The following is a 27,236-nucleotide window of genomic DNA, read 5'->3' as shown; positions in this document are numbered from 1 at the left end:
TTCATCCTAGGCTCTACCATTCCTTTCTTGTGAAAGCACTGAATTCTCCCTTCCTACCTCAGCCACAATTCTCCTGCCTATAATCTGATTATCTTACCTCTACAACTAGATGGTCTCATTGCTCAGCCTGAGGCTTAACATAATACGGCTGTATCTATAGCAGGTGCCTAGATACAGCCTCTCATGAGAATGCTGTCTGATCATAGGCAGTTTCACTAATCTCTCCCAGTGTCTTCAAGCACAATTTGCTATCTTGTGGTCTCCATGCTATCTGAGCTCTGAGCTTAGAAATCAATAGGAGATGATCTCCACTACAGGTTGTGAGATAGTAAATTTATTGTACGTGAAGCATGTGCAAATGCAGTGAACTAAATGCTTTCTTACAATCTACATGATGAGAGCTGGCAGTGGAAGATATCATGGAGGGACAATTTTATGAATCAATCGGGGTCATCAGATTAATATCCCCACATGCCTCAAGATACTGTTAAGTAACTCACCCAAATTAGATTTACTTCTGAAAAACAATTAAAGCTCCAGGACATTATGTAGTCATGTTCCTACTCCTGCATCACCCTGAACTTATTTGTTGCAAGGAAAGGGTATGCATTATCTCCATGTATGGAAGCATCATTATTTGTGCTTTGGTTGGGATTTTATACAAAGATTGGATATGCTTTTCTACAGATATGTTCCTCCTCATTCTTCTCTTCTGCTCTGTATTTCAAGAGGGGTGGACTTTTACCAGCCATATTTCTCAGGAATCACAGATCATCTATACTTTTGCTGAGTTTTTTTCAGTAGGGACATTGCAAGGAAAATATTAGAAAAGAGCAAGGAAAAGCCAAATATTTCTCCCTATTTCTCACTTACCTCAACTGCATCTACTCTATGGTTCCAAATTCTGCCAGAAGGGATTTCCATGGTCTTAGCTTCACCCAGGAGACTCTTATCTCTGTGATATGATAAACTACTAGTGCCTCTCTGTTTTGCTGGCCTTGAGTTGGTGTGGTCTCTTGTTATTTCTGATATCTGGGAGTCTTCACTGTCAAACATTTTGGCTTCTCAGAAGTTCTATAATTTGTGTAAACAATTACTTGTATTAAAAATGTCCTGACTAAATACACAAGTGCTGTTTCCTGGTTAGATTATGACTAACACAAACGCTTTTCATAATAACATAGGACTAGTGACTTTGAAAGAAAGAAATAGTATTAATAGAAAGAGCATTATCTTCCTAGTTATCATTTTTTTAAATATTAGAAAGGGAATAAGCAAAACACACCAGTAACCTCAACATAATAAAGGCTGGCCACATATGAAACACAACTAACTTTGTACTCAATCGTGAAACACTGAAGGCTTTTTCTTTATGATCATAAACAAGACAAGAATGCCCACTTTCACTGCTTGTATTAAACATGGTATTGGAAGTCTGAGACAGAGCAATTAGATAAGAAAAAGAAATAAAAAGTATCCAAATTTGGGTGGAAGAAGTATTCTCTTTGTTTACAGATAACATGATTTTATATGTAAATCTGTCTGTCTGTCTCTCTCTCTCTCACACACACACACACACACACACACCCTAGACTTAATAAACAAGTTGAACAAAACTGCAGGATACAAGTTAACATACAAAAAATCAGTTGCATTTCTGTACACTAATAGACAATCTGAAAAGAAAATTACAAAAATAATTCCATTTACAATAGCATCAAAATGAGTAAAATAGGCATAAATTTAAACAAAGAGATGAAAATTTGTACAATAAAACCTGTAAAAATTCTGAAAGAAATAAGAAGACACAAATAAGTGGAAAAATATCCCGTGGTTTATGGGTTACAAGATTTAATATTGTTAATGTGCCAATACTAGACAAAGCAATATACAGATTCAATGCAATCTCTTATCAAAGCTGTAATGATATTTTTTGCAGAAATAGAAAAATCCAATCTGAAACTCATCTGAAATCTCAAGGGACCCCAAATATCCAAAAATAATCTTGAAGAAGGAAAAAACAAAGTTGTATGTTTCACACTTCCTGATTGCAAATCTTACTACAAAGCTATGATAATCATACCCATATAGTACAGTCATAAAGACAGACATACAGATCAATGGAACTGAATAAAGAGCCCCAAAATAAACTCTCACATATATGGTGAAATAATGTCTATAAGGATGCCAAGACAATTTAATGGGGAAATGATAGTCTTTTCAACAAACAAGGTTGGGAAAACTAGATATCCACATGGAAAGGAATGAAGTTTGACTCATCTTACAACATAAAAAATTACTCAAAATGGATCAAAGGCCTAAATGTAAGAGGTAAAACTATAAAAGTCTTAGAAAAAAATAAGAAAAAAAATCATGACATTGGATTTGACATGATTTCTTGGATATAACACCAAAACAAAGGCAACAAAAGTGAAAATAAAGAAACTGGACTTCACCAAAATGAAAAACTTTTGTGCATCGAAGGACACTATCACCAGAGTAAACAGGTAGCCAGAAAATCAGAGAAAATATCAGCAAGCCATATCCAAAAAGCAATTAATTTCTAAAATTTAGAAAGAGCTCTTAAACTTCAATAACAAAAAAGATTGTATTTAAAAAATAGGCAAAGGACTTGAATGGACATTTGTCCAAAGAATATTTTCAAATGGTCAATAAATACATAAAAAGATGCTTAGCATCATTAATTATTAGGGAAATAACAAATCAAAACCATAATGAGGTACCACATCACGCCCATTAGGATAGCTATTATAAAAAAGAAAGAATGAAAGGAAAAAGAAAGGAAGGAAGGAAGGAAAGAAGGAAGGGAGGAAAAAAATAAGAAAAGGAAATAACAACTGTTGGTGTGGATGTGGAAAAATTAGAACCCTTGCACAAGCTAGCAGGAATGTAAAATGAAGCAGCTGCTGTGTGAAAAGGCATGGCAGTAGAATTAGCATATGATCCATCAATTCCACAATTCCAATCCTGGGTATATATCCAAAAGAAGTGAAAAGAAGGACTGAAACAGATATTTGTACCCCACAAGTTCACAGCAGCATTATTCACAATAACCAAAAGGTGGAAGCCAAAATGATGGAACCCAAGTGTCCATTCACAGATGAATGGATAAGCTATATATAATGTTAAGAAGGAAAAGAATTCTAACATATGCTGCAACATGGTGAACCTTGATAGTACGCTAAATGAAATAGTCACATGAGGACAAATACTGAATGATTCCACTTATATGAGGTACCTAGAGTAACCCAAATTCATAAAGACAGTAGTAGAATTGTTACCCCAAAAGGGGAAGACGTTGGTTCTTGTATTGCCCAAAAGAGAAGAACTCAGATGGGAGACAAAAGCATTGTGTAGTTAAGATTTTAAAGATTTTATTAGCAAAGCAAAAGTACCCCTCCAAGAGCAGAAGGTGGGCTGATCCAAGAAAGAATGGCAGTCTTTGTCCCTTCTGTCTTACACCCTTGCTTAGAGCCAGTCTGTTGATTGACAGCTCTTGCCCCGGAGTGCTTAGTCATTCCTATCCCCTTTTGTGCATGTTCTTACCCATGATGAAGAAAGGAAAGTCAACAGGGGGAACTAAATTGCAATGCTAATTATATTACAATGAGCATTGAGTCATGTCCAGTTACGTCATTGTTGCTATGGTGCAGTTGCAGCTGTCCCACCCAGTTACTTGCTAGAACTCATTAAGAGAATGTAAAGCCCCTTATGCTGCAGGTGGGCATATTGCCAACTTCCAGGCCATCCTTCTTCTCCTCCACCTTCTCTGTCCAGTGCCCCCACTTATTCTAACTGCCCAAGAGAATGATAGTTGCCAGAGAATGTGGGTAAGAGAGAATTGGGAGTTAGTGTTTCATGGATATGGAGTGTGAACTGGGGAAGGTAAAAAAGCTCTGGAAAAGTACTGTTGTGGAAGAATAGGTTCTTGCCTCACACAGGAAAGAATTCAAGAGCAAAGCACGGTAAAGTGAACGCAAGTTTATTTAGAGAGATACACACTTCACAGAGAGTGGGGTCTATCTCACTCAGAAGGGAAAATGGCTTAGTAGATAGATACACACTCCATAGGCAGAATGTGGGCCATTTCAGAAAGGTGAGAGGGAAAGAAACCGAGAGGTGTGGAGTGGAGTGTTTAGTTTGAAGTAGAAGTAGATACACACTCCATAGAGATAGTGCAGGCCATCTCAGAAGGCAAGAGAGTGAGCTACCACGAGGTGTGGAGTTGTTAGGTTTTATGGGCTCGGTAATTTCATATGCTAACAAGTAGGAGAATTATTCCATCTACTTTGGGGAAGAGGCAAGGATTTCCAGGAAATGCTCCCCCCTGCCCCTGTCTACTTTTTTACCTTTTATGGTCAGCCTAGAAACTGTCATGGTACCCATGGGTATGCCATGAGGCTCAAAGCCCACTGGGAGTCAAATCTTCCACTATCTTGGTTCTAACCAGTTTGTCCTGCCCTCAATTGCTGTGTCACTCCTTCAGCGGTTGTGCCCTGCCCCTTTTCCTCCCACTTCAGGACGGTAGGGATGGTTGCACAACAATATTAATGTACTAATGCCACTGAACTCTATACTTGAAAATAGTTAAAATGACACATTTTATTTTATGTATATTTTAACATACACACAAAAGTCACCAGTGAAATGACCTTTAGTTATATTCCATCCTAATGCTAAAAATGAGTGATGATATTGATAGATAGATCCTTGTTATTCCTTGTTACTAACATATAAATATAATTTAGCAAAGAGAAACATTAAGAGGCTTCTTTCAATTGTATACTGAGCTGTTCCTTAAATAGGAGTGGGAAGGTTATGACAGTGATATCTAGCAGAAAAGGTATTTGAGGAAGAAAGAATAGCATGTATGAGAGCATGTAAGTGCCATCAAGCATGATACAGCCTGTTGTCTTTATAATTTAGTCTATAGAACCCTAATTTGATCCCATATCCTTAATTCGCATGATAAAACAAGAGAAAGGAGATCCTGAGCAGTCAGAGAAAGCCACAGAAACCTTGTACTCATAGAAGACGAGTAAATTAGTTTACAATGTTTGCCACATATATACCAAATCAAAGGATTCTAAATAACTTAATTATGAATTTTTCATACAAATTTCTTTAAGGAAAAGAAAGAAAAAAGAGAATTACTTAATAATTCTAGAAGAATAAATTTGAGTGTTATTAAAATTAGTCCAAATAAGTCTAATTCAGTTTAAAAGGTATTAATTGAACATGTGTTACAAATAAACGAATGGATGATTAAATGACTGTATCAACAGAAGAAATGAAGGTGATTACTATATTCTTGTAACTATTGTAACTCCAATAACATTATATTATTTTCCAGAAGCTTTAATAAAGTCATCAATGTACAACATACCAATAAGCAACATACTCTACAGAAAAAGAAAAAAAATTTTTTTTCTCGAGGAGTTGTTTGATTTAGCAATATGTAGCTAAGAGGGAATAAAATCAAATATATTCATTATATAAATATTAAAATACAAATATTACACAGTTGTAGAGGCATTGAATAAGATGTAATGGGCATTTCTTAAAGCATTTTTAAACAAACAAAAGTTGGAAAACATAGGAAATTATAATCACTGGGGAAAAATAAAAATAATTAACATTTAGGGTGTTTCCTCTGTGCCACTACACTGATGTTTTTCACATGTCTTATTTAGTCCTCACACAACCATATGAGATAGGTACTATTATCATTCATTTGTAAATATTAGGAAACTGAGGTGAAGAGGAATTAAACAGCAGTAAAATTAGCCAAGCACACGATACTGAACTTCATCCCTGGCAGTCTACCTCCAAAACCTGGAGTTAGCTTGATCCTTAACCAATAAGCTAATGAATTACTTGGAAAAATGTCCTGAAGTTTAAATTCTACCCCAGTAATAAGATATGTTCAGCTTGGGCATCTAGTAAGAAGTCAGGAAAAAGATGACCAAATATTTCCAGTTCTCCAAAATGGAAAACTTCACACTCTCCCCATATCTGAATTATAAACAGTATTGGTGAATCCAGAGATGTTAGTCTTCATGTGTTTAATTATGGGTGTGCGTTCCCAAAGCTAATAAGCCAGGGGAGGTAAAAAGTTTCAAAGCACAAGATTAAAAAAAAAAATTTTTACAGATCCAAAGCATAAAAATGCTCATAGATCTTAGGTTATATATTTTTAAATAAAGAGAAATGGCTAACAGAGTTGGGAAGGTAGTGACAATAAGCTAAAGGAGAAAGTAAGTCCTTGGTATCTGGGCAATAAAGGATTATTTCAGTGTTGTTGTCTGATAAGAGATTTCAGATCTTGTGTCTTGATACTCATTTCCATGTCACCTAATGAATGAGGCCAACTCAACACATGAGACCTTGGTAACTTGGTAGTACTGACTATGAACTATAAGAAAATGGGAATGCATGACCTCAATTTTAGCAGTCAGTGGACTCCAGGATATTGCCGCTTTTAAAAAATACACTACACCTCTATCAAAATTTCTCTAGAAAATGGAGCAGACATAACACTAAAAATTACAGTCTTCACACTGATTCATGTCTGCTTCTTTGTTTTTTTAGAGATTCATTTAATATTAATTTTTATTTATATATTATTAGTCCTACTCCTTTATGTGGATAAACAACAATTCTTCAGTTTGATTCCATTAGAAAACAATACAACATTCAACATCTATTCTATGAAATTATAGCCACATACATGGAAGAAATTATTTCAAATTGCTAGATATATATTGTTCATCATATAGTTCTCTAGAAAATTCTTTTAAAATATATATTGTTTACTTCTCTTTTTCCCCTTTCTTTACTCTTCAGTCTATGTTTGTAATTATCCTTCAAAAGACACAGAGATTAATCTGTTCTCCAGTTTTAACAAATGAAAAAGCTAAAATGACATATTGAATTAGAATTTTTGGAATTTACAGATACCTAGTAAATAAAAGTTCTTTCAAGTGATAGATGCAATACAGCTTGTGGGAGAAGGAGCAGTTAGTTATTTTCTATACTTTATCTCTTTTACTTCCATGCATTCTTGAACCATCTCTTTTATTGATCCAACTACAATCAGACAACTTTGACCATTAGTGTCCTAAGAACATGCTCCCTTATTTTCTTGGTCCTTACTCCATACATGATAGGGTTGAGAAAAGGGGGCACCGAAAAGTACATATTTGCAATAAAAATATGGATATGTGCAGGTATGTGTTTCCCAAAACGGTGTGTGAAAATGGAAAAACCAGCGGTGGAGTAGAAGACGAGAATAACACAGACGTGGGACCCACATGTGCCCATAGCCTTAAAGCTAGCTTCTTGGGATGGCAGGCGGAATTCAGAACGGAGGATGAAGGCATAGGATATAGCAACAAGAACTGCATCACATGGGCCAATAACAGAAGCCATACTGAGGATATAACTCTTGGTGGCCCCTGTGTCCATACATGCCAGCTTCACGACAGCCATAAACTCACAGTAGGTGTGGGCAATGATTCGTGTCCTACAGCAAGGCAGCTGTTTGAGCAGAATAGGATGTGGAGAAAAGAAGGCTACCCACCGAATCACCACAATGATACCCATTATAGTGATGCACGCATGGGTGAGAATGGTGGAATGGCGCAGTGGATGACCAATGGCCACGAAACCAATGGCCATGGCTAAAAAGAAGCCTGATTCCATAGCAGTAAAACTATGGATGAAGAACATTTGAGTCAGGCAGGCATCAAAGGCAATGTCATGGGCTCCGAGCCAGAAGAGACAGAGCATGCGGGGCAGTGTAGATGTGGAAAGGACCAAGTCAGTGATCGAGAACATGCAGAGGAAGAAGAACATAGGCTCGTGCAGGCTTCGCTCTGCCCTCACCACAGCCAGAATGGTCACGTTCCCCACCTAGGCCACCACGTACGTGGAACAGAAGGGAATCCCGATCCAGACATGCAGGTGCTCTAGTCCTGGGATGCCCATCAGCAAGAAGGTGGCAGGAGAGGGACGAGAAGTATTGAGAGGAGGCATGATGGCCTTTCCTTTGTTTTTTATCAGTACTTCTGAAGAAAGAGTTGCTATGCCAAGATGATCACAACCAGATGCTGAAAAATGGAGAATTTCTTGAGGAGGGCCATTAATAATGTTTTTAAAAACAGCTCAAATTCATAACCTGGCACATTTAAGTTCATTACAACCAGATAATTAAGAACAAACCAATATTGTGTTTAGAAGTACAGAAAGATAACACTTTTATCATTTCATATTATTTCAAAGACCTATAAGTTACCTTTTCCCTTCATTTCCAATAAAAGATTTCATCTGTAGTCATACATGTACTTAGTTGAACGAATATTTATTGAGTAGTTCTGTGCTTCTCCTCTGAGATTTCATTCAATATTTCTCTCATATGAGAGAGTTCCCATAACTGGAAGTGATTAAGCAGAGGTCTTATAGAAATTGCAGGGAGTTACTTAAAAGACTCTTACTTGAGGAATAGGATAAACGGTCTCTGTCCCTCCCTGTCTGGACATGATATTGAAGTCTTTGGCATAATTTCTGGAATAGGATTAAGCTAATCCATAACTTCAGCCTTTCATTTGACACTGTGCCTACATAACTAACCTGACAAAATATTCTGAAGTAAATTGTTCCCATCATTTATTCTTTTATCGTGTACCCTTTAAATAAGCACATGTTGTGTTCTTTTGAACCAATAGATGTATATTGCTAAGGATAATGTATTTCTTAACATTAACCCCATTCACTACCTTGTCTTCTTCATTTGTTTTTAGATTTAGATCATTTCAATGTGCAGTTGGATCCTAACTGTGCTCCTTCATTTGTTGATCCAGAAACCCACATCCTAAAACATGTACAGCAGTTTATTTATTGGATTGGTAAATTGACCTAATGATGTCTGAAGAATCAATAATTGAGTACAGCAGATTTCCTTATACTCCTTACTATAATTCCCATGGACAGTCAAATATACATGGCAGAAAATTTCTGGGATAAAGTAGTTGAACCCAAGAAAGGACACAGAAGGGTTAAAAAAGAAAAAGACTCTTAGTAACCACAAAGGGCTCAGAGAAATCTTGGGTTACTAAATTTCTCTTTTCCCATTTCCCATCAGGGCAGTTCTTGGGTAGCACTATTGTCAGCTCTTAAAGAGAATACACTTTTCTTGGCTCAGATAAATTCTTATAAATATAATATGTACTATAATAAGAACTAACACAGAGTTACCTCTTTATATGCTTTCCAGAGTCATGCCAACACATGTAATCTCCAAATATCATTGACTGAAGAAATTTTACCTAGGCTTTTACATTTACATTTCTGGGCTTTATTCTAGTGAAAAACACTTGAACAATGCAAATACGGCTTTTAAAAATTATTTAGCTTTAAACAAGTAATTACACTTTAACTTTAAGCAAGTAATTTATAAGGCAAAATTACACCAGAGGGGAAGGAAGGATGAGTTATGTAGAAATGACAGCAAGGAATCAAATTAAGTTTAGTGAGTCAATAAAAGGCTTCTTGAGTAGATGCCCTTAGGCTAGAATGTGAAGCATATATGACTTCAGCCTATGGGAACTGAATATAAATATATAGGTATAGATATAGATGATATCTATCTACCCATTTATCTAAATAAATCTACTTATTTACACACACAAGCACACACACATAAACAAAGGAAAAGGAAAGGAGCATAAATAATCATCAGAAAAGACAATCATGATGTAATGAATTAAAATCTAGTGTAGTTGGGATCAAGGACTACAAATGAGATTCAAGTGAGATGAGATTCTATACGTAAACAAGAGTCCCTACACATTCATGTGTAATCACATAACTAACAGGAAATTTTACAACCCAGTCTCTAACCAGTGGCTATCACTCACTAGGTGCTCAATAGTATATGTTGGAAGTATAAATACTATACAGAGCATTACAAGAATAGAACTGAAAAATGCACACACACCAATACATACATTAGTTTGCAAAACACCTTTTTTTTGTACACACAATATAATCCCTGTGATATTATCTGCCTAAAAATGCCAACCTGTGGTTGAGTCCAAATGTCATGAGGTATCCATATTGTCCCTTCGATAGATTTATATGATCTGAAATATAATATGGTCAAAATAAGAGATAACCTTCACTTCTAAAATATCCTTAAAAAAAGATTGTTGCTTCCTAGAATCTAGTTTTTTATTCATTTCATCCATGGAAAAATTTTTTAAATGTGTATTCCTTCTGTTTCAAAGGATTACATATTCTCTTTTGAATCTGTATCATTTGGAAAATAAAAAGATGTTGTTTGAGTGTGTCACATGGTCTTTAAAGTTTTCCTTAGATCACTGAGACCAGACTGTTTCTTTCTCTATATCCCTCTCTAGTTTCATAACAGCCTTAATTAGCTCATGAAGAAACTGATTCAGGGCCAAGAAGCAACCTAAACATGTACCATCTATATGTAGCAGCTTCAGCATGGTAATCTTGGAGGATAAGCAGGAATGACCTCTGGCACAAACAGGTCTTTAGGGAATCATTGGGAGAAGGGGGAGTGTTTGTATTGTAGATGATGATTGATAACTTCCTAACTTACGAAGCAATTTACCTGTGCATTCCCTTAGGCTTACAGCTTCAGATGGAGCCATAACTCAATATTTTAATATGATTATATTAGCCATCTAATTATATCAAACATCTAATAGGAACAGTCCTGAAGGAAACTGAAATGATACAGAACACATTCAATATTCATTAAATACATCAACTTTGTTCCAATGTCAACTTGAAACATAAACTTTATAGGCCAGAAGAGAGTGGAGTGATATATTTAAAGTTGAAAAAAATAGAGAATTCTATATCTGGCAAAACCGCCTTTCAGAAAATGAGGAAAAAAATTAAAATATACTTATATAAACAAAAGCTGAGGGAGTTCATCACGACTAGACCTGCTGTGTAAGAAATAATAAAGGGAATCCTTTATGTTCAAATTAAAGGAAGTTAAAGAGTAACTGAAACTTATACAAAAATATAAAGTTCTTCAGTAAAGGTAAATACATATACAAAAATAAAAAACAGTATTATCACAATTCTAGTTCATAACTTAAATTTTATTATTCTAATGGATTTTAAAGCACAAACATAATTATAAATCTATGTTATTGGGTACACAATATATAAAGATGTAATTTGTGACATAAAGTGTGGGGGTGGAGCTCTAACAAAATAGAACTTTTGTATATGATTGAAGTTAAGTTATTATCAATTATGAATATATTGTTATAACTTCAGAATGTTATTTCTAATACCTGTGGCAACCACAAAGAAAATACTTAGTACACAAAAGGTAAATGATAAGGAATCAAAAAGTGTCACTACAAAAATCAACTAAACACAAAGGAAGGCAGTAAGGGAGGAAATGAGGGACACATAAAGTTATAAGACATGCATAAAACAACAAAAATGGCAATAGAAATTTCTTCCCTATAAGCAGTTACTTTAAATATTAACGTTTTAAACTCCCCAATCAACACACATAAAATGGCAGAATGGATTTAAATAACAGGATCCAGCGATGGATCAAGGTGATGGAGTAAGAGGATATGAAGTTTACTTCCTTCAACAAACATATCAAAAATACATCTACGTGTGGAACAATTCTCACTGAAAACTAACTGGAAACTAGCAGGACTCCTGTACAATCAAGGCTCTAAGAAAGATCCACATGTAATTAGCTGAGAAGGGAAGAAAAGTGATCGGGTTGGGACCTGTGCCCTGGGAGGACACACAGAGGAAGAGGAAGAATACATGGGTAAACACCTGCCATGAGGAGTGAGGAGTTAGCAGTGACAGTCACAGATTGGGCAGCCCAGTCTTGGGGTCCTATGTACAGGAGAAGAGCTCTCTTGGCTGGTTGGAGGCCCAGTGGGAGTAAAAGGAGGGTGTAGAAAGCCTGGACTTTGCTCATGAGGAGCATGTATGAGCTTGACTTGCCCTGAACTCAAGGTAGAGAGAGGTCTGCTCTAGTGGCTGCCAGGTTTCCCAAGACCACTTTGGTGAGTGTAAGGTGTACCAACCTGAGCTGAGTGAATGTTCTGGCCCCAATCACTCCATGTTACAGAACAGCATTAGATCTGGGGCACTACAACCTACAATCAAGCAGGGAGAGTGGCCATGGAGGCGAAGAATAGTGATTGGCTGTGAGAGACAAAGGGGACTTGCACCCGAGGCTACATCTGCACGAAGCAAGGGAATCAATTGCGGGCACCCACATAGACAGCACATTTGAGACACCTTGGCTCTCTGCCTGAGGCCAACATGAGCTGAGAGACTGCACAGTTCCCAATATTTTCGGCACTTCCTCATTCTGGGGCAAGGGTCTGGGTGAAAGAAGAGGGGAAAACACAAACTAAAAGGGAAAAAGAGCTCAGGCACAAACAACTTGGAATCAGATACCACCCCTGATAGGTCAGTGATGAACACTGGGCAGAGGGAATATCCCTTCTCACAACCAGCTCCAGCTCTAGCCCCTACCTCTCCAGCTTCACCCACTAAACAACAAATGGATCACTGAAGAAATCAAAGAGGAAATAAAAAAAAAAAATACCTAGAGACTAAAGAACACAAAAATACAATGATCAAAAACCTATGGGATGCAGCAAAAGTTTTTAAAAGGGAAGTTTACAGCAATATAAGTTTATCTCAGGAAACAAGAAAAATCTCAAATAAACAACCTAACCTTCCACCTAAAGAAACTAGAAGACGAAAAAAGAAAACCCAAAGTTCACAGAAGGAAATAAATCATAAAGATCTGAGAAGAAATAAATGAAATAGAGGATAAAAAAAGAAAGAAAAGATCAATGAAACTATGAGCTGGTTCTTTTAAAAGATAAATAAAATCAATAAACTTTTAGCATGATTCATCAAGAGAAAAAGAGAGAAGTCCCAAATCCATAAATCAAAATGAAAAAGGAAAAGGAACAGATGACACAACAGAAATCCAAAGAATCATAAGAGATTACTATTAACAACTATATGCGAATAAAATGACAACCTACAAGAAATGGACAAATTCGTAGAAATGTACACTCTCTCAAGACTGACCCCAGAAGAAACAGAAAATATGAACAGACCAATTACCAGTACTCAAATTGAATCAGTAATTTAAAAACTCCCAACAAACAATAGTGCAGGACTAGATGGCTACACAAGTGAATTCTGCCAAATATTAAGAGAAAAGTTCCTAAGAAAACTGCAGAGGAAGGAACATTTCCTAACTCATTCTGTGAGGTCAGCATTTCCCTAATACCAAATCCAAAGATATTACAAAAAAATAAAAATACTGACCAATATCTGTTATAAACTTAGATGAAAAAATTCTCAGGAAAATATTAGCAAATCAAATCCAACAATGTAAAAAAAGAATTTCAGACCATGACCAGGGCAATTTGTTCCAGGTAAGTAAGACTGGTTGAACATTTAAAGTCAATGAATATAGTCCATCACATTAACATGATAAAGAAGAAAAAAATCACATGATCATATTAAGAATAAATGAAGATAAAAAGTGTTTCACAATACCCCAAATTCATTCATGATAAAAATTCTCAGAAAACTAAGAAGAAGGTAACTAACTTAGTTTGATAAAGAATATCTACAGAAAGCCTATAGCTAACATTGTACCTAATAATGAGAATTCAAAGCTTTTTCACTAAGATCAGGAAGAAGGCAAAGATGTTCCCTCTCTCCACTGCTTTTTAACTTCATATTGGCAATCTTAGCAATAAGACAATAAAAGGAAATAAAAGGAATAGAGTTTGGGGAAGAAGAAATAAAACTGTCTTTGATTACAGATGATATAATCATCTGTGTAGAAAATCCAAAAGAATTGACAAAAATTTGTGGAATTAAGTAATTATAGCAAGGTTGCCTGATACAAGGTTAATATACAAAAGTCAATCTTATTCCTCTATACCAGCAATAAAAAAGTGTAATTTAAAATAAAAATACATCGCTATTTATAATAGTACTCAAAAATAAAATACCTAAGTATAAATCTGACAATATATGTATGAGATATATATGAGGAGAAACTATAAAACTGTACAGAAAAGTAAGGAAACTATGTAATGGAAAGATTTTCCAAGTTTATGTGTAGGACGCCTCAATATTGTCAAGATGTCAGTTTTCCTAACTTGATGTATAGATGCAATACAATCCCAATCAATATCCCAGAAAGTTATGCCATGTAGTATATAGAAAATCTGATATTACAGTTTATATGGAGGAGAATAGAATAACCAATGCAACAACGAAGGAGAAGAACAAAGTTGGAGGACTGGGTAGTCTAAAATAATGAATGAGAGTGTGGTATTGGCAAAAGAATAGCAAACAGATCAATGAAACAAAATATAGTGGTCATAAATAGACCCCCATAAATACAGTCAACTGATCTATGACAAGTAGCAAAGGCAGTAAAATGGAGCAAAAACGATATTTTTACAAATGCTTACAAATAATATTTTTAAATGGTTACAATAGTGGAACAACTGGACACCCACATGCAAATCTGTACATAGACATTACACTTTTCACAAAAACTAACTCAAAATGGATTACAGACCTAAGTGTAAAACACAAAACTCTAAAACTCCTGAGGAATAAAAGAGAAAATCTAAGCAACAGTGGTTATGATGATGATTTTTATATATTACATAAAAGGTTGATCCATGAAAGATACCATTGATAAATCAAACTTCATTAAAAAGGAAAATGTTTGCTCTGTGAAAGACACTGTCAAGAGTGAATAAACAAGCCACAGATTGGGCAAAAATATTTTCAAAAGTCGTATCAAGGACTGTGTTCAAAATATACAAAGAAATCTTAACAGTTTATCAATAAAAAAATAAACAACTCAATGAAAAGATGGTACACAGACCTTAACAGACTCCACACCAAAGAAGGTATATTGATGGCAAATAAGTTTATAAAAAGATGCCTCACAGTCTGTCACATATGTTATGTACAGATTGAAAGAGAAAAAGGGGGAAAGATTTCCCATGCTATTACAAAGAAAAGAGAACAAGGATAGTATATTAATATCAGACAAAATAAACTTTAAGTCAAAAATTGTTATAGGAGACAGTGATTATACAATGAGGAAAACTCATTTCACCAATAAGATAGAAACAATTATAAACATATATTCACTATGCATCAGAGCTCCCAAATTAATGAAATAAAAATTGACTGAATTGAAGAAATAATCATAGGAGACTTCAATACCCCAGTTTCAATGATAATTTGAACAACCAGACAGACAACTGCTAAGGAAATAGAGGACTTTAACAATACTATGGAGCATTTAGACTTAACATGTTCAGACCATTCCACTCAGCAATAGCAGAATACACACACACACACACACACACACACACACACACACAGAATATGTCTAGTAGAGATCATATTTTAGGGCACAAAACAAGTCTTACTAAATGTAAAGACTGAAATCATGCAAAGTATAATTTTCAGTCACAATAGAATAAAGCTAGAAATCAATAGCAAAAGAAAAATTAGAAACCACAGACAGGTGGAAATTAAACAACACACTCAAACAATCAATGGGTCAAGGGATAAATCACAAGAACAATTAGCAAATACTGAAAACAATAAAATAAAAATACAACATTTCAAACTTATAGGATGCAGTAAAACAATGCTAAGGGGAAAAACATACATCCATAAACCCTTACATTAAAAGAAAAAGAATCTAAGTTTTCACCTTAAGGGACTAGAAAAAGAAGAATGGACTAAACCTCAAGCTATCAGAAAGAAGAAAATCATTAAAGTTAAACATAGGTGGAAAAAATAGAGACTAGAAAAGCAACAGAGAAAAGTCAGTGGAAACCAAGTTTTAGTTCTTTGAAAAGATGAACAAAATTGAGAGGGTTATAGCTCAGTGGTAGAGTGTGCACTTAGCATGCATGATTCCCAGTACCTCCATTAAAAAATAGTAATAAATATAAAATTATTTAAAATTGATTAACTTAGCTACATTTATAAAGAAAAAACAGATAATTCTAATAACTAAAATCAGAAATGAATGAGAAGACACAACTGATTTCATAGAAATTAAAAAGGCTAAAAATTAGGTAATCTAAATTAAATAGAAAAGTTTCTAGAAATACAAAACTACAAAGACTGAATCATGAGGAAATAGACTAAATAAACTGACCTGCAGCTAGTAAGAAAATTGAATCTGTAATCAAAAACCTCCCTACAAGATGGCTTCCCTGGTGAATTCTACCAAATATTTTAAGAAGAATTAACACCAGTCTTCCTCAAAACATTTTTAAAAACTGAAAATCAATGAACATTTCCAAACTCATTTCTTGAGGCCAGCATTATTCCTATATGAAAACCAGAATAGACACTACAAGAAAAGAACTACAGACCAATATGTGTTTATAAATATGAATGCAAAAATCCTCAACAAAACACTAACAAACCAAATTCATCATGGGTTTATTTTCTGAGTTGTCCCTTAGGAGACTGTGGGCCAGAAGTTTCAAACTTTATACAGTGGGGTAGGCATAATAGGGATTCTCTGTTTCCTATTACTGCTGGAGATAGTTTATATATTAACCTAACTTGACCAAGGAATCTAAGTAATCCTTTGCTCATAGGTAAGAAGGAAGGCTTGAATTGATTTTCATAAGGGATTATTGTGTATCCCTCATGACTCTGTTCTACAGACTACTGATCAAGAGTGAGGTTCTCTGATGACAATTTCTGGCATATTCATTACTCAATAGTCAGTGTCTAGGAAATACGGAGATTGATTTAAAATTTAGTAATTCCTATTCTCTCTGATAAATGCAGGATAGTGAAGGTAATGGCCTTTCACGGCAGTAGAAGAATTTAAGTTGGGGAGAAACTTTGATGAAAGTAGGCTTAAAAACAGACACCAAGAGAGGCAGCAGGGAACTGAGTCCTGCAAGAGAGACTTTAGGTATCAGAGAACCTCTGACTTGCAAGCCAGCTTGTCAGTAATGTTAAAGATCTTGGAAAACATACATTTATCACAACTTTGGGGCTTTTATTTTCTCCAATTATCCTAAATTTGTTTAGAGCTAAACTTTTTTTTTTAAATAATTCTTTTTTTCCATTTCCTTCTTCCTATTTTCCATACAACCTACCATGTTTCTTTCCTCTTAACTTCCTTTTTTTCCCCATGTTTATTGCTTCCCTAAAATTCTTTTCTTTCCTTTTTTGTCTGGTTTTCTGTGTTAAAAATGAATTATCAAATGATGGGGTAAGAACCTCTGCATATTGCTCTGAGTAGGGTTTAAACATTACTAATTATTCATGACCTGGGAGAGCTAGGTCCATGATGAGTTTTTCCCTTAAACCCCTTTATTTCAACTACTCAGACTATTGTCTTTCTTGGATATTCTGCCTGTATACAAGAAGAGGGAAAAACCTCAAGTTCTCTTTGTTGCCCTATGTTTCACTACGGTCTAAGTATGAAGGAATTCACAGTGCTCTAATAAGAAATGTTTCGGGTTAGACTTGTTCTCTACTTGTGCAATGTCTGCACCTGTCTCGGTTTAGGGTTTGTTTGATGGTGTTTATCTACAAGTGTTCACTGAATGCTTTAGCAAGGAATACCTGTTGGTTTGATAGGTGACTTTTTGAATTTGAATTCATGTGAAAATTAGTATTAAACGAAACATATTGAAGCCATTTGGGATACAGTATATGATTATATGTGTATGGCTTTTACATGTATATTTCTTTATGTTAGTGTGGCTGTGTGTATGCATCTACACATTTTTTTCTTTGCCGTAATGATTTGTTACATTTGGTCTCAACATCCTCAATTTGGAAAGTCCTTACATTTTATATTAATCCAGATATCAGTCTTCGTTCATGGAAAAAAAGTACCAAAGAACATAGGAAACAATATCACTGCTTTATTTATACTCTAATAAAATAAAAACTTATAATTTGAAACTGCTCTTGTGCTTCCCCCCCTTTTTTCTTTTTAGAAATGGACCCCATCTTCTCCTAATTCCAGCCAAATCCAGAATGCCCCATCAGAATATAACCATATTCCATCCATCCACAGTTTTTCTTTTGGGAATCCCAGGGCTTGAGACTGTCCATGCCTGGATTTTCTTGTTTGTATTTAATGGTTCTTATTGGCAATGTCACAATTTTGACAGTCATATGGATGGAGAGAACCCTCCGGGATCTAATGTTCTTCCTTCTGGCCATTCTATCAGCCATAGATCTGGCCCTTTCCACATCCTCAGTACCACATATGTTAGGTATCTTCTGGTTTAATGCTCATGAAATTAGCTTTGGAGCCTGTGTGGCCCAGATGTTTTTCATACACACCTTCACAGGAATGAAGTCTGCAGTCCTGCTGGCAATGGCCTTTGATCGCTATGGGGCCATCTGTGCACCACGCCATTACACAACCATCCTGACAGTCTGGGTACTGTCAGGAATTGGACTCAGTGTTGTATTGAGTGCAGTTGTGCTCACACTGCCCATGATCTACGTAATCCACCATCTGCCCTTTTGTGATGCTCGCGTTATTGCCCACACCTACTGTGAGCACATGGGCATTGCCAACTTGGCTCGTATCAACATTTGAATCAATGCCATCTATGGTCTTTTTGTTGCTTCCTTCCTTGTCCTTGCCCTAATACTGGTCGGAATCTCCTATGGCTACATCCTCCGTACTGTATTCCGTCTCAAATCCCAAGATGCACGTGACAAGACACTGAGCACTCGTGGCTCCCATGCTGCAGTCATGTTTGTTTTCTATACTCCTTCTCTCTTCTCTTTCCTCACTCACCGGTTTGGTCAAAAAATACCTGCTTATGTCCACATTCTTGTTGCCAACATCTATGTGGCACTTCCACCTGCCCTCAACTCTATCGTCTATGAGGTAAGGACAAAGCAAATTAGAGAGTGTGTGATTCGAGCATTTACTGGTAAGTAAGGAACATTACACTTATTGATCTTTAGGGGTGAAAATCTCCATCTAATCATATAGACTCTATCTCCATATTAATACTTGACAAGCAGTTGCTGGTTTATTTTTCCATGTGAGGAAATAATAACTGGAGCCTCAAAATGACATGACATGATCAGATAATTCAAGTCTTGAGAAACACTCCCCATTTTAAGACTTTTGGTAACTTCTCTTTAGGTTTGCTGATAGGCTGCAGCCTCTGGCTATGGTAATTCATTATTCTTGAGGAAAAGAGAGATCAGGAGTCTTGCAGATAGGTCCCTTAATTTAATCTCTGGGAGTTTCTCTGATTAAATTTGGTGTACCTATAATGTAATAGAATTTTACATAAATTTTCTACTGATAGATGTAAGCCTAGTCTAATTTTCTATTGTAAACATTCAGATAAATTTTGGAGTACATAATAATGTTATAATATTCTTCTCAAGGATCACTTCCTTATTTTCCCACTTTAAAATATCAAGGAACCTTTGCCATGATATTGCCTCTGTCATACCTCCTGAAGATAATCTTAAGGACAATCTCAAAAAGATTGTAAAAATAATCAGCCCTTTCCCCCTCAAAAGAAAAAGATGACTTAAACGATTTAAGTATTGAATATCAATCCACTTCCAGGTAAGTGTAAAATAAAGAATGAGGATCCTTGAGAGTGCAATTGGTACTCTAAAGAAAGGAAAACTGATATTACAGATTCCAATGTGGAACCATTGGTTGGAGTTATTTTAACTTTTGGCAGCCATCAGTATAGCCTCCACAGGAGCCCAGTCCATCACTCCTGAAGTCTAACAACACTCATTGTGTTGTGAACTCAAAGGGTTTCTAACAGAAATGAATGTTACATCACAGTAGATAAAGGATCTGGAAAATAATTTTTCAGAGTCAGCTTTGATTAGTTTTGCTGGAATTTTTGGCAGAGTTTAAGGTAACTACAATCCCTTTCTTTGACAATGAAGTTGGTGAATAACAGTCAGTTGGATTTGCTTCTTCATAATGTTGCTATTATGGTAATAATGTAAGTATGTGATAATGGATATCTTAAACTCATTGCCATGGGGCTGTCTCAATGTTCAGCTTGGTCTCCTAGTTAAGAGAACAATAAATTTTCAAGCTCCCAGTGGATGGAAACCACAGAAATAATGTGATTTTCATCACTGGGGGGGTGTATGTAGTTTACCTATTAATTAAAATAAAACATGGGAAACAGTTATCTGATAATACAATGCGGTACATAAGTGGGGGGATCCTTAACTTCCCATTTTCTTAGAGGTATTAAAGTTTTCATAGCCCCCAGGGTCTTCCCAAATACTTTGACAGAAATGTTTAATGTATTTTTCAATGTGTTTATATAAGTGTATAATGAATATTCAATTCTTTGTCATGTGGGTTTCACTTTAAGTAAAATGAATTTGCAATAATTTAAGAAAAATGAATTTATACTATGTGCACGTAAAGTACATAAAAGTATGGGATGCGACGATCCTTTACATTATTAAGAGATATATTTAAATTCTTACATTTATCTTAATAGTTTAATGCAATACAACCCCGCCAAAATATTCTCATGAATTAGAAGCATTTAAACCTGCTTCCTGGTAGCCCTGCAAATTTCATCTCTATCTAAATATACAGCTTCTTAAAAAATAACACTTCAAGAAAAACCTGAGGCTCTTGTTCTAATGATGTCTATTGGCCTGATTGTACAATGTATTGTCCATCTCCAGCTCCCATTTTAGTTTCATTTGCAGTTAAGACACAGATAAGAATGACTCAGTAGAAAAGTACTGAAAATATATCACAGCACTGCCTTATGAACTCAGCTTTTGGCTATGTAGATTCTCTAAAGCCTTACCAGAGTTCATTCAGGAGGAGGAATGAAAGAACCTAGCATTCTCCTAGCAATTCCTAGGAGGAATTGTTTGAAAACGAACACTGACATAAGGTAAAGTCTTAAACTTCTGATAACACAGAAAACAATATAAGACAAAATATACAAGAGAGTACAAGTTAAAATAATTCTTCAAGAACATTGTTCCCAGGTAAAAACTATACAAAATAAACCAATATCCAGCACAAATTAATAAGATAATAAATAAAAATGTCCCTTTAAAAAAGAGTGGTTTAAGCTAATTCATCTAATTAAGCTAAAAAAAAAAAAAAGAATTTGAAAGAACAGCTAGTACTATTTGTGTCCCAAATCTCTTTTAAAGCATGAAATCACTAAGGCAAATTGTCACAGACATTAAATGAATTTAACCATGCAATACAACTGAGTTATTTAAAACCTTAGCTGTGGAGTCAAAACTAAAGTTTTCCTCCCCAACTGTAGAATACAGCATACTCATAATTGAAATTGTGGTCATGTTGTGCATTCTAATTTTCTCAAGACTGCAAGAAAGAGTTGTTAAAAATACGACGTTCTTAACATGCATTCATCTGAAGAAGTCACAGAGTATTATATGAGGATATAGACGTTCAAGTACAAGAAGAAGATCAAAGTTTTGAAGAGAACATCTAAATTCAGCAGCCTTAAGGAACTTCCTGGTTCTACAATGACAGAGAGCCAGAGCCTTACGGTGGTTTTTTTGTTTTTTTGTTTTTTACTTTCTGTACTTTTTTCTTTTTTTTGACCTTTTTTTTTAACATGTTTTTATTGAAGTACAGTCAGTTTACAGTGTTGTGTCAATTTCTGGTGTACAGCACAATACTTTAGTCATATAAGAACATACATATATTCATTTTCATATTCTTTTTAATCATAAGTTGCTATAAGATATTGAATATAGTTCCTGTGCTATACAGTAAGAAAACTTTAATTTCTTCTGTTTGTTTGTTTATTTTTAACTTTTTTTTTATTGAGTTACAGTCATTTTACAATGTTGTGTCAAATACCTGTGTAGAACACAATTTTTCAGTTATACCTGAACATACATATATTCATTGTCACTTTTTTTTTCACTGTGAGCTACCACAAGATCTCGTATGTATTTCCCTGTGCTATACAGTATAATCTTGTTTATCTATTCTACATATGCCTGTCAGTATCTAAAATTTTGAAATCCCATTCTGTTCCTTCCCACCCCCGTCAGTGTTGAGAAATGAAGTTCTCCTTCCATGCAGTGGAAAAATTACCACTATATTAGTATGTTCAGATACATGATTATTGTTACCTTGCTATTGGTCAGAAAGAATGGACCTAACTCATAAGTACATAAATACTAAAAAAATAAGGGTAACTATACATTTTAGAATATGCTATATGTCCATATACAATGTAATTATTTTTTCAAGTGTTCAATACAGTTAAAATAAATGTAAGTGTGTATAAGATCATATTTGTACCATAACTTTGTGTATTTCTTTGGGCCAATGATCTCACCTACGCAAGTCACATAAATCTCATAGCTCAACTTTGCAAAATTTTGCTATAATGTTGAAATTTCTTTTATTAGTGTTTATATCACTAGTAACTGTAGTAATGCCTAATTTATAAAAAGCAAGGCATTCAATATTTGTTGAATGAAAAATGTTTCTTGAATGGACAGAATCACTATTTTTTTCCATACAAAATAATACTCTCTAGCATTTAAGAATGATGATAATTACTTTCACCAGTAAAATAATCATTTAAACATTGCATTTGATATATAAAATCATAAGAAAAATAAATTATTTCATAAAATTTGTGTCTCCATGCATGGCAAATTTGATACCTCAAAGATGTGTACACCATGTTGGTCTTATCAAAAAGCCTCATACACAGAAAAGAGTTTTCTGCTTTTCCCATATATTTTGGCTTTATTCATTAATGACTCATCTTTAATTCCGACCATAATTACTGTGTGGATCAGATCTTTACTTCAAGTCTTACATATGCTTAATAGATACTACAATGACAACTACTACAAATATTATCAATTATTATTATTATCACTACTATAATACAGTTTCTAAAACATTTTTACAAAGGTAAATGCTTGCTTAATTTCTCTACATGTTTTCATATATAAATTTAAACACAAAGTAGCTAATACTGAGTAGTTAAGTGTCTTAATCTAAGATACTCAGAGAACTTAGGTTTGGAAACCCAAATAATCCACAAATGTATTGAAAGTTCAGAATTTTTAAAAGCTTAGAAAATAAGCTTTAGAAAATAAAACTGCTTCTTAAGCATCCTCCAAAACCACTGGCCCTCAAACGTCTCTTGTTTCAACTGATCTGACGTGATAAATCCTTGGTGGACTCTGAATAAATTCACTCAAGCACAACGTTGTAGTGTTCACCTTATGCCACACGCCAAACCCCATTCTCAAGGTCAAAGCTATCAATACTATTAATCAGAAAATGAATGGGGTTGATTCTTCTATGAATGATGGGTGGGAGCCAGTGGGTAAATCAAGTCCCCTTTCCTCTCCTATAAATATCAATAATGAGATACAAGTTTTAAGGAATAGTCTCATAAAATGGAACACGTAGTCACATTTAGCAGCAGTCAGTTTCAATGATGCATCATAATTAAGGACCTCCCATCTTGTCCTTCATTTATAGTTTTTAGTATCAGAGCCTCCAGTAAGGTAATAGCATATAATACCTTTGCCCTGAGCTTTGATTTCTTTGGGGGAGGGGCTACTATGTTAGGAAGTAATAAGTTGAAACCTCACTAACTTCTCAACCCAGTTAAGATACTGAGTCATGACACATCCTAGGAGAATTTAAATATTAGTACCATCATTAAGTCTGGATGATAAATCATAAAATTTTTAATAAATATGTCACCAAGAGGAGGAAAGAGAGAATAACTTTGTAGCCTGATTATTTCCTTTTCTCCAGTCATTCAGCCTGCTAAAAGACCAGAGGTCCTTTTGGGGAAAGCTGGGAGAAAGATTATAATTATACATTTTTGCTACTGGATATATATATACACATATATACACATATACACACACACATATATATACTCAAGATGTTCTGAGTCTTGTCAGATAAGTAGGATAGAAAGACTCCTTTTTCCCTCCATCTTAAGATATCTCCATCTCTCACATTCCCTTAATTTCACTCCTAAAGAGCTCAAAATCAACTTGCTCCAAAGGTGATCCAGGAGATATGCTCCTGGTAGACTCCTTTTCCTCTAGAAACCAGAGAACGTCCTGACCCTATGTTCCAAGTCTGACACCAACTTGCCTCTGGGAAGGAAGTCAAGGATGAGAAGAGTATTAATGCTCAGGAGGGGCCTCAGGAGGATGATGATGCTCTGTGATCAACCCAGGCACTTAGTAATATCCAGCCAGTCATCCATAATATGTGCTGGAAATGTTGCTGGAAACAAATTGATGCAACCAGCCCATTCATATGCCAGGCCAGCCCCCAGCTCATTCCCTACAAATTGGGAATTGCGAGCTGACGAAAGGTTGTGATGACAGTTTATTTTAAGAAAAAATGATCAAATAAGGTTTTAAAATCTTGTTTTACTCAATATTTCTGTCCATGTCTTCTCTGTGTTTAGAATTTTTTAACAACAACAAAAACAACAACAAAAGATGAAGGACTAGATTAACATGATTTAGAATTCAAAGGTTTTCATGGGTAGTTAGGTCATATTTTCTTGTATTTCTGGACCCCAAGTAATTAACGATATAAGCAAAGTTGTCCCTAAGATTTCTGGGTTCTAGATGACTGGATCCTCATTAATTCTAATGTTTTCTGGTTTATTAAAAAATGGAAAAAGGCTAATTTAGAGGTAATCTACCTTTGGTTTCTATGGAGATGTGGTGGGTGTTTAAGTAATGTAGAAAGTAGAGGAAAGACAGGAGATTCATAGGTCTTGTAGAGATTCATATCTACCTAGCAGCTCAATCCTCTTTGTGTCAGGGCAAAGGAGACTCCAATCTCCTTTTTGTCCTCTTGCCTCTGTTGGAGTTGACCTATTAGGACCTTTTTTCCCTCTTTCATTCAGTAAGTAGGATTGAGATTATCCCTCATGTGATAGCAGTTAGATTATTTTCAAAAAGCTAAGAGAAATAAAGCCCTGTTGTCTGTCATAGAAACTAGATTTAACAAAATTTAGATGCATATGTTTCCCTCATTTTATCACTATGTACTCAGAGTCAGGAAAGGAGGAGTAATTATTACAGTTTTGTTTTCTTAAATCATATGATCATTTTTAACTGCAAAAAAAGGTCTGTATAGGTAACTAGTTAGAATATCACCTTATTATTTCAACCTGATCATTTGATGACTACTTGGAGAAAAGGCCAATCTTATACATGAGATGATGGAGGAAAGCTATTAGGCTCTCAAAATTTCTTCTTCTCATGGAGTTTTCTTTAGTACTATCATCAATAAATTTTCACTTCTCTGTACTTTGTTTTATCTCTCCTCATTATTCCACAGCCTGTTTCTGCCTTGACAAAATAACTAGGCTTTCTATAAGCTACCATACATTAAGGATTCAAATTGTTCCGGACAATAATCTGCTCTACATATGTAAACAAAAAGAATAAAGAATGGTGCTCATTGTCCCTTTATACAAAGGGTTAACTTGTAACCAATCCACTGCAGTCAAGGACAGTGCTTCCTGAGGGGAATTCATGATGGAAAAAATGAGATGAAGCATTCTGTGCTTTGCATACATGGGCCCTTAGATAGTTAACATCTAAGGAAAAAATCCAATAACCCCAGATTCTTGTATCTTCACATACACAGAAAAGCACTAAGATCATTAACTTGGGATATCTATTCTTTGTGATTAGCAGTAATCTTTTTTCTCTTGACTACAAATATTTGCCAGACCCAAAATTTATATATATACTGGCTCCTCCCCTAACTCTTTGGAACAGTTCCTATTGACAGGCTGTAGTCCAAGCTACAGTCTTTAGTAAGGTCCCCGAACGTAACTGAAACTCACTGTTCTTATGTTGCACTTTTTTTTTTTTCAGTCAACATACATGATCTCATTTAACACTCAGCTAAGTAAGGATAGTGTCCTTAATTTACAGATGAGCAATTAGTAATAAGTACAGTGCTTTAGCAAGATTTCATAAATAGTAAGTGAGGTATCCAGAATTAGTAGACAGGTCATTTTCTGATTTTCCAGTCCTTGATTTTAACTACTTGCTGAATACTAGATAAAATAAAAACACACTCATTATGTTTTTCTCTACACTCACAAGACCAGCTTTCTGCCTCCACACCACTCAAAATTCTTTGTAAGTAAATTATGCAAATATTCCCCTTTTTGTCTTTAAAAATCTCCAATTTTTCCCCCTAGTGGGACACTATAGGAGTTGCTCCTGACATCTGGTACCTGAAATTGCAATTCTTAGATCCCAAATAAACACTTTTGCTTGACTTTTGCCTCCTAACACTTCTAGGTTGACAAAGTCATAAAGAACTTGTTTCTAGGTTGTATAGAGGTGACCAGTTCTGAGTTAATCTCTTTGTTGAAGCAACTGGGATCAGTGTTTAGGCAAAGATGGAAGATAGAAAAATGTAAAATGATTAAAATATTAGAGTGTGATTAATGAAACTAAGACTAAAAGGAGAAAAATAGAGAAACTATTATTAAATGTATTCAAATCATCCCCCCAAAAATATGAATCATAATCTGGAAAGACTGTTGATCTAGAGAGGTATTAAGAGCATTATACCAAACGATCTTCAGGATTCAAGCCACAGCTAATCACTCGCAGTACAATGTAAAAATTTTAAAAAGAAAAAGTAGGGAGTCCACTATGCACAGAAGGATATGTGATCTTACTCAGAGCTCAAGAAACCTAGCAATCCACTAATCTTGAATCTCTGAGGGGGAAAAAAACATTATTATGCTAATCTAGATCTAGCTTAAGATATGTCGAAACTAGCCAGATCCTGCGTGTATATGCTATTTTAGGTAGTCCATTCTTCTTGAATTTGGCACCTCTGTATTGTTTTTCTGCGTTCACTTCTCTCTCAATCCCCTGAACACTGGTAAAAAACCAAAACCAAAACCAAAACCAAAACAAACAAAAACAGCTTCTCTATTTCACACTCCCTATTCCACTCAACACATCTACCCTAAACATAACTGGGCCTTAATTCACTTAGAAAACCAAGCTGACCTGGCTGTGTCTGAAAGAAGACCATATTCTTCAAATCTCCA

General features: G+C 35.1%; 1 protein-coding gene and 1 pseudogene across 1 annotated transcript; one reads left to right on the top strand and one right to left on the bottom strand.

The window, feature by feature from the left end:
• Positions 1-7,116: 7,116 nt before the first annotated feature.
• On the bottom strand, positions 7,117-8,156 carry LOC116155175 (olfactory receptor 52D1-like). The gene is given in 1 exon segment (XM_031459296.2): positions 7,117-8,156. A coding segment is annotated over 1 exon segment (942 nt). The 5' UTR covers positions 8,059-8,156.
• Positions 8,157-18,144: 9,988 nt separating this feature from the next.
• On the top strand, positions 18,145-19,069 carry LOC105097961 (olfactory receptor 52J3-like; annotated as a pseudogene).
• Positions 19,070-27,236: the final 8,167 nt, after the last annotated feature.

The sequence above is a fragment of the Camelus dromedarius genome, chromosome 12 (genome assembly GCF_036321535.1).
Source record: "Camelus dromedarius isolate mCamDro1 chromosome 12, mCamDro1.pat, whole genome shotgun sequence".
NCBI classification, from domain to species: Eukaryota; Metazoa; Chordata; class Mammalia; order Artiodactyla; family Camelidae; genus Camelus; species Camelus dromedarius.
This window is presented reverse-complemented; position numbering and strand designations above follow the sequence as displayed.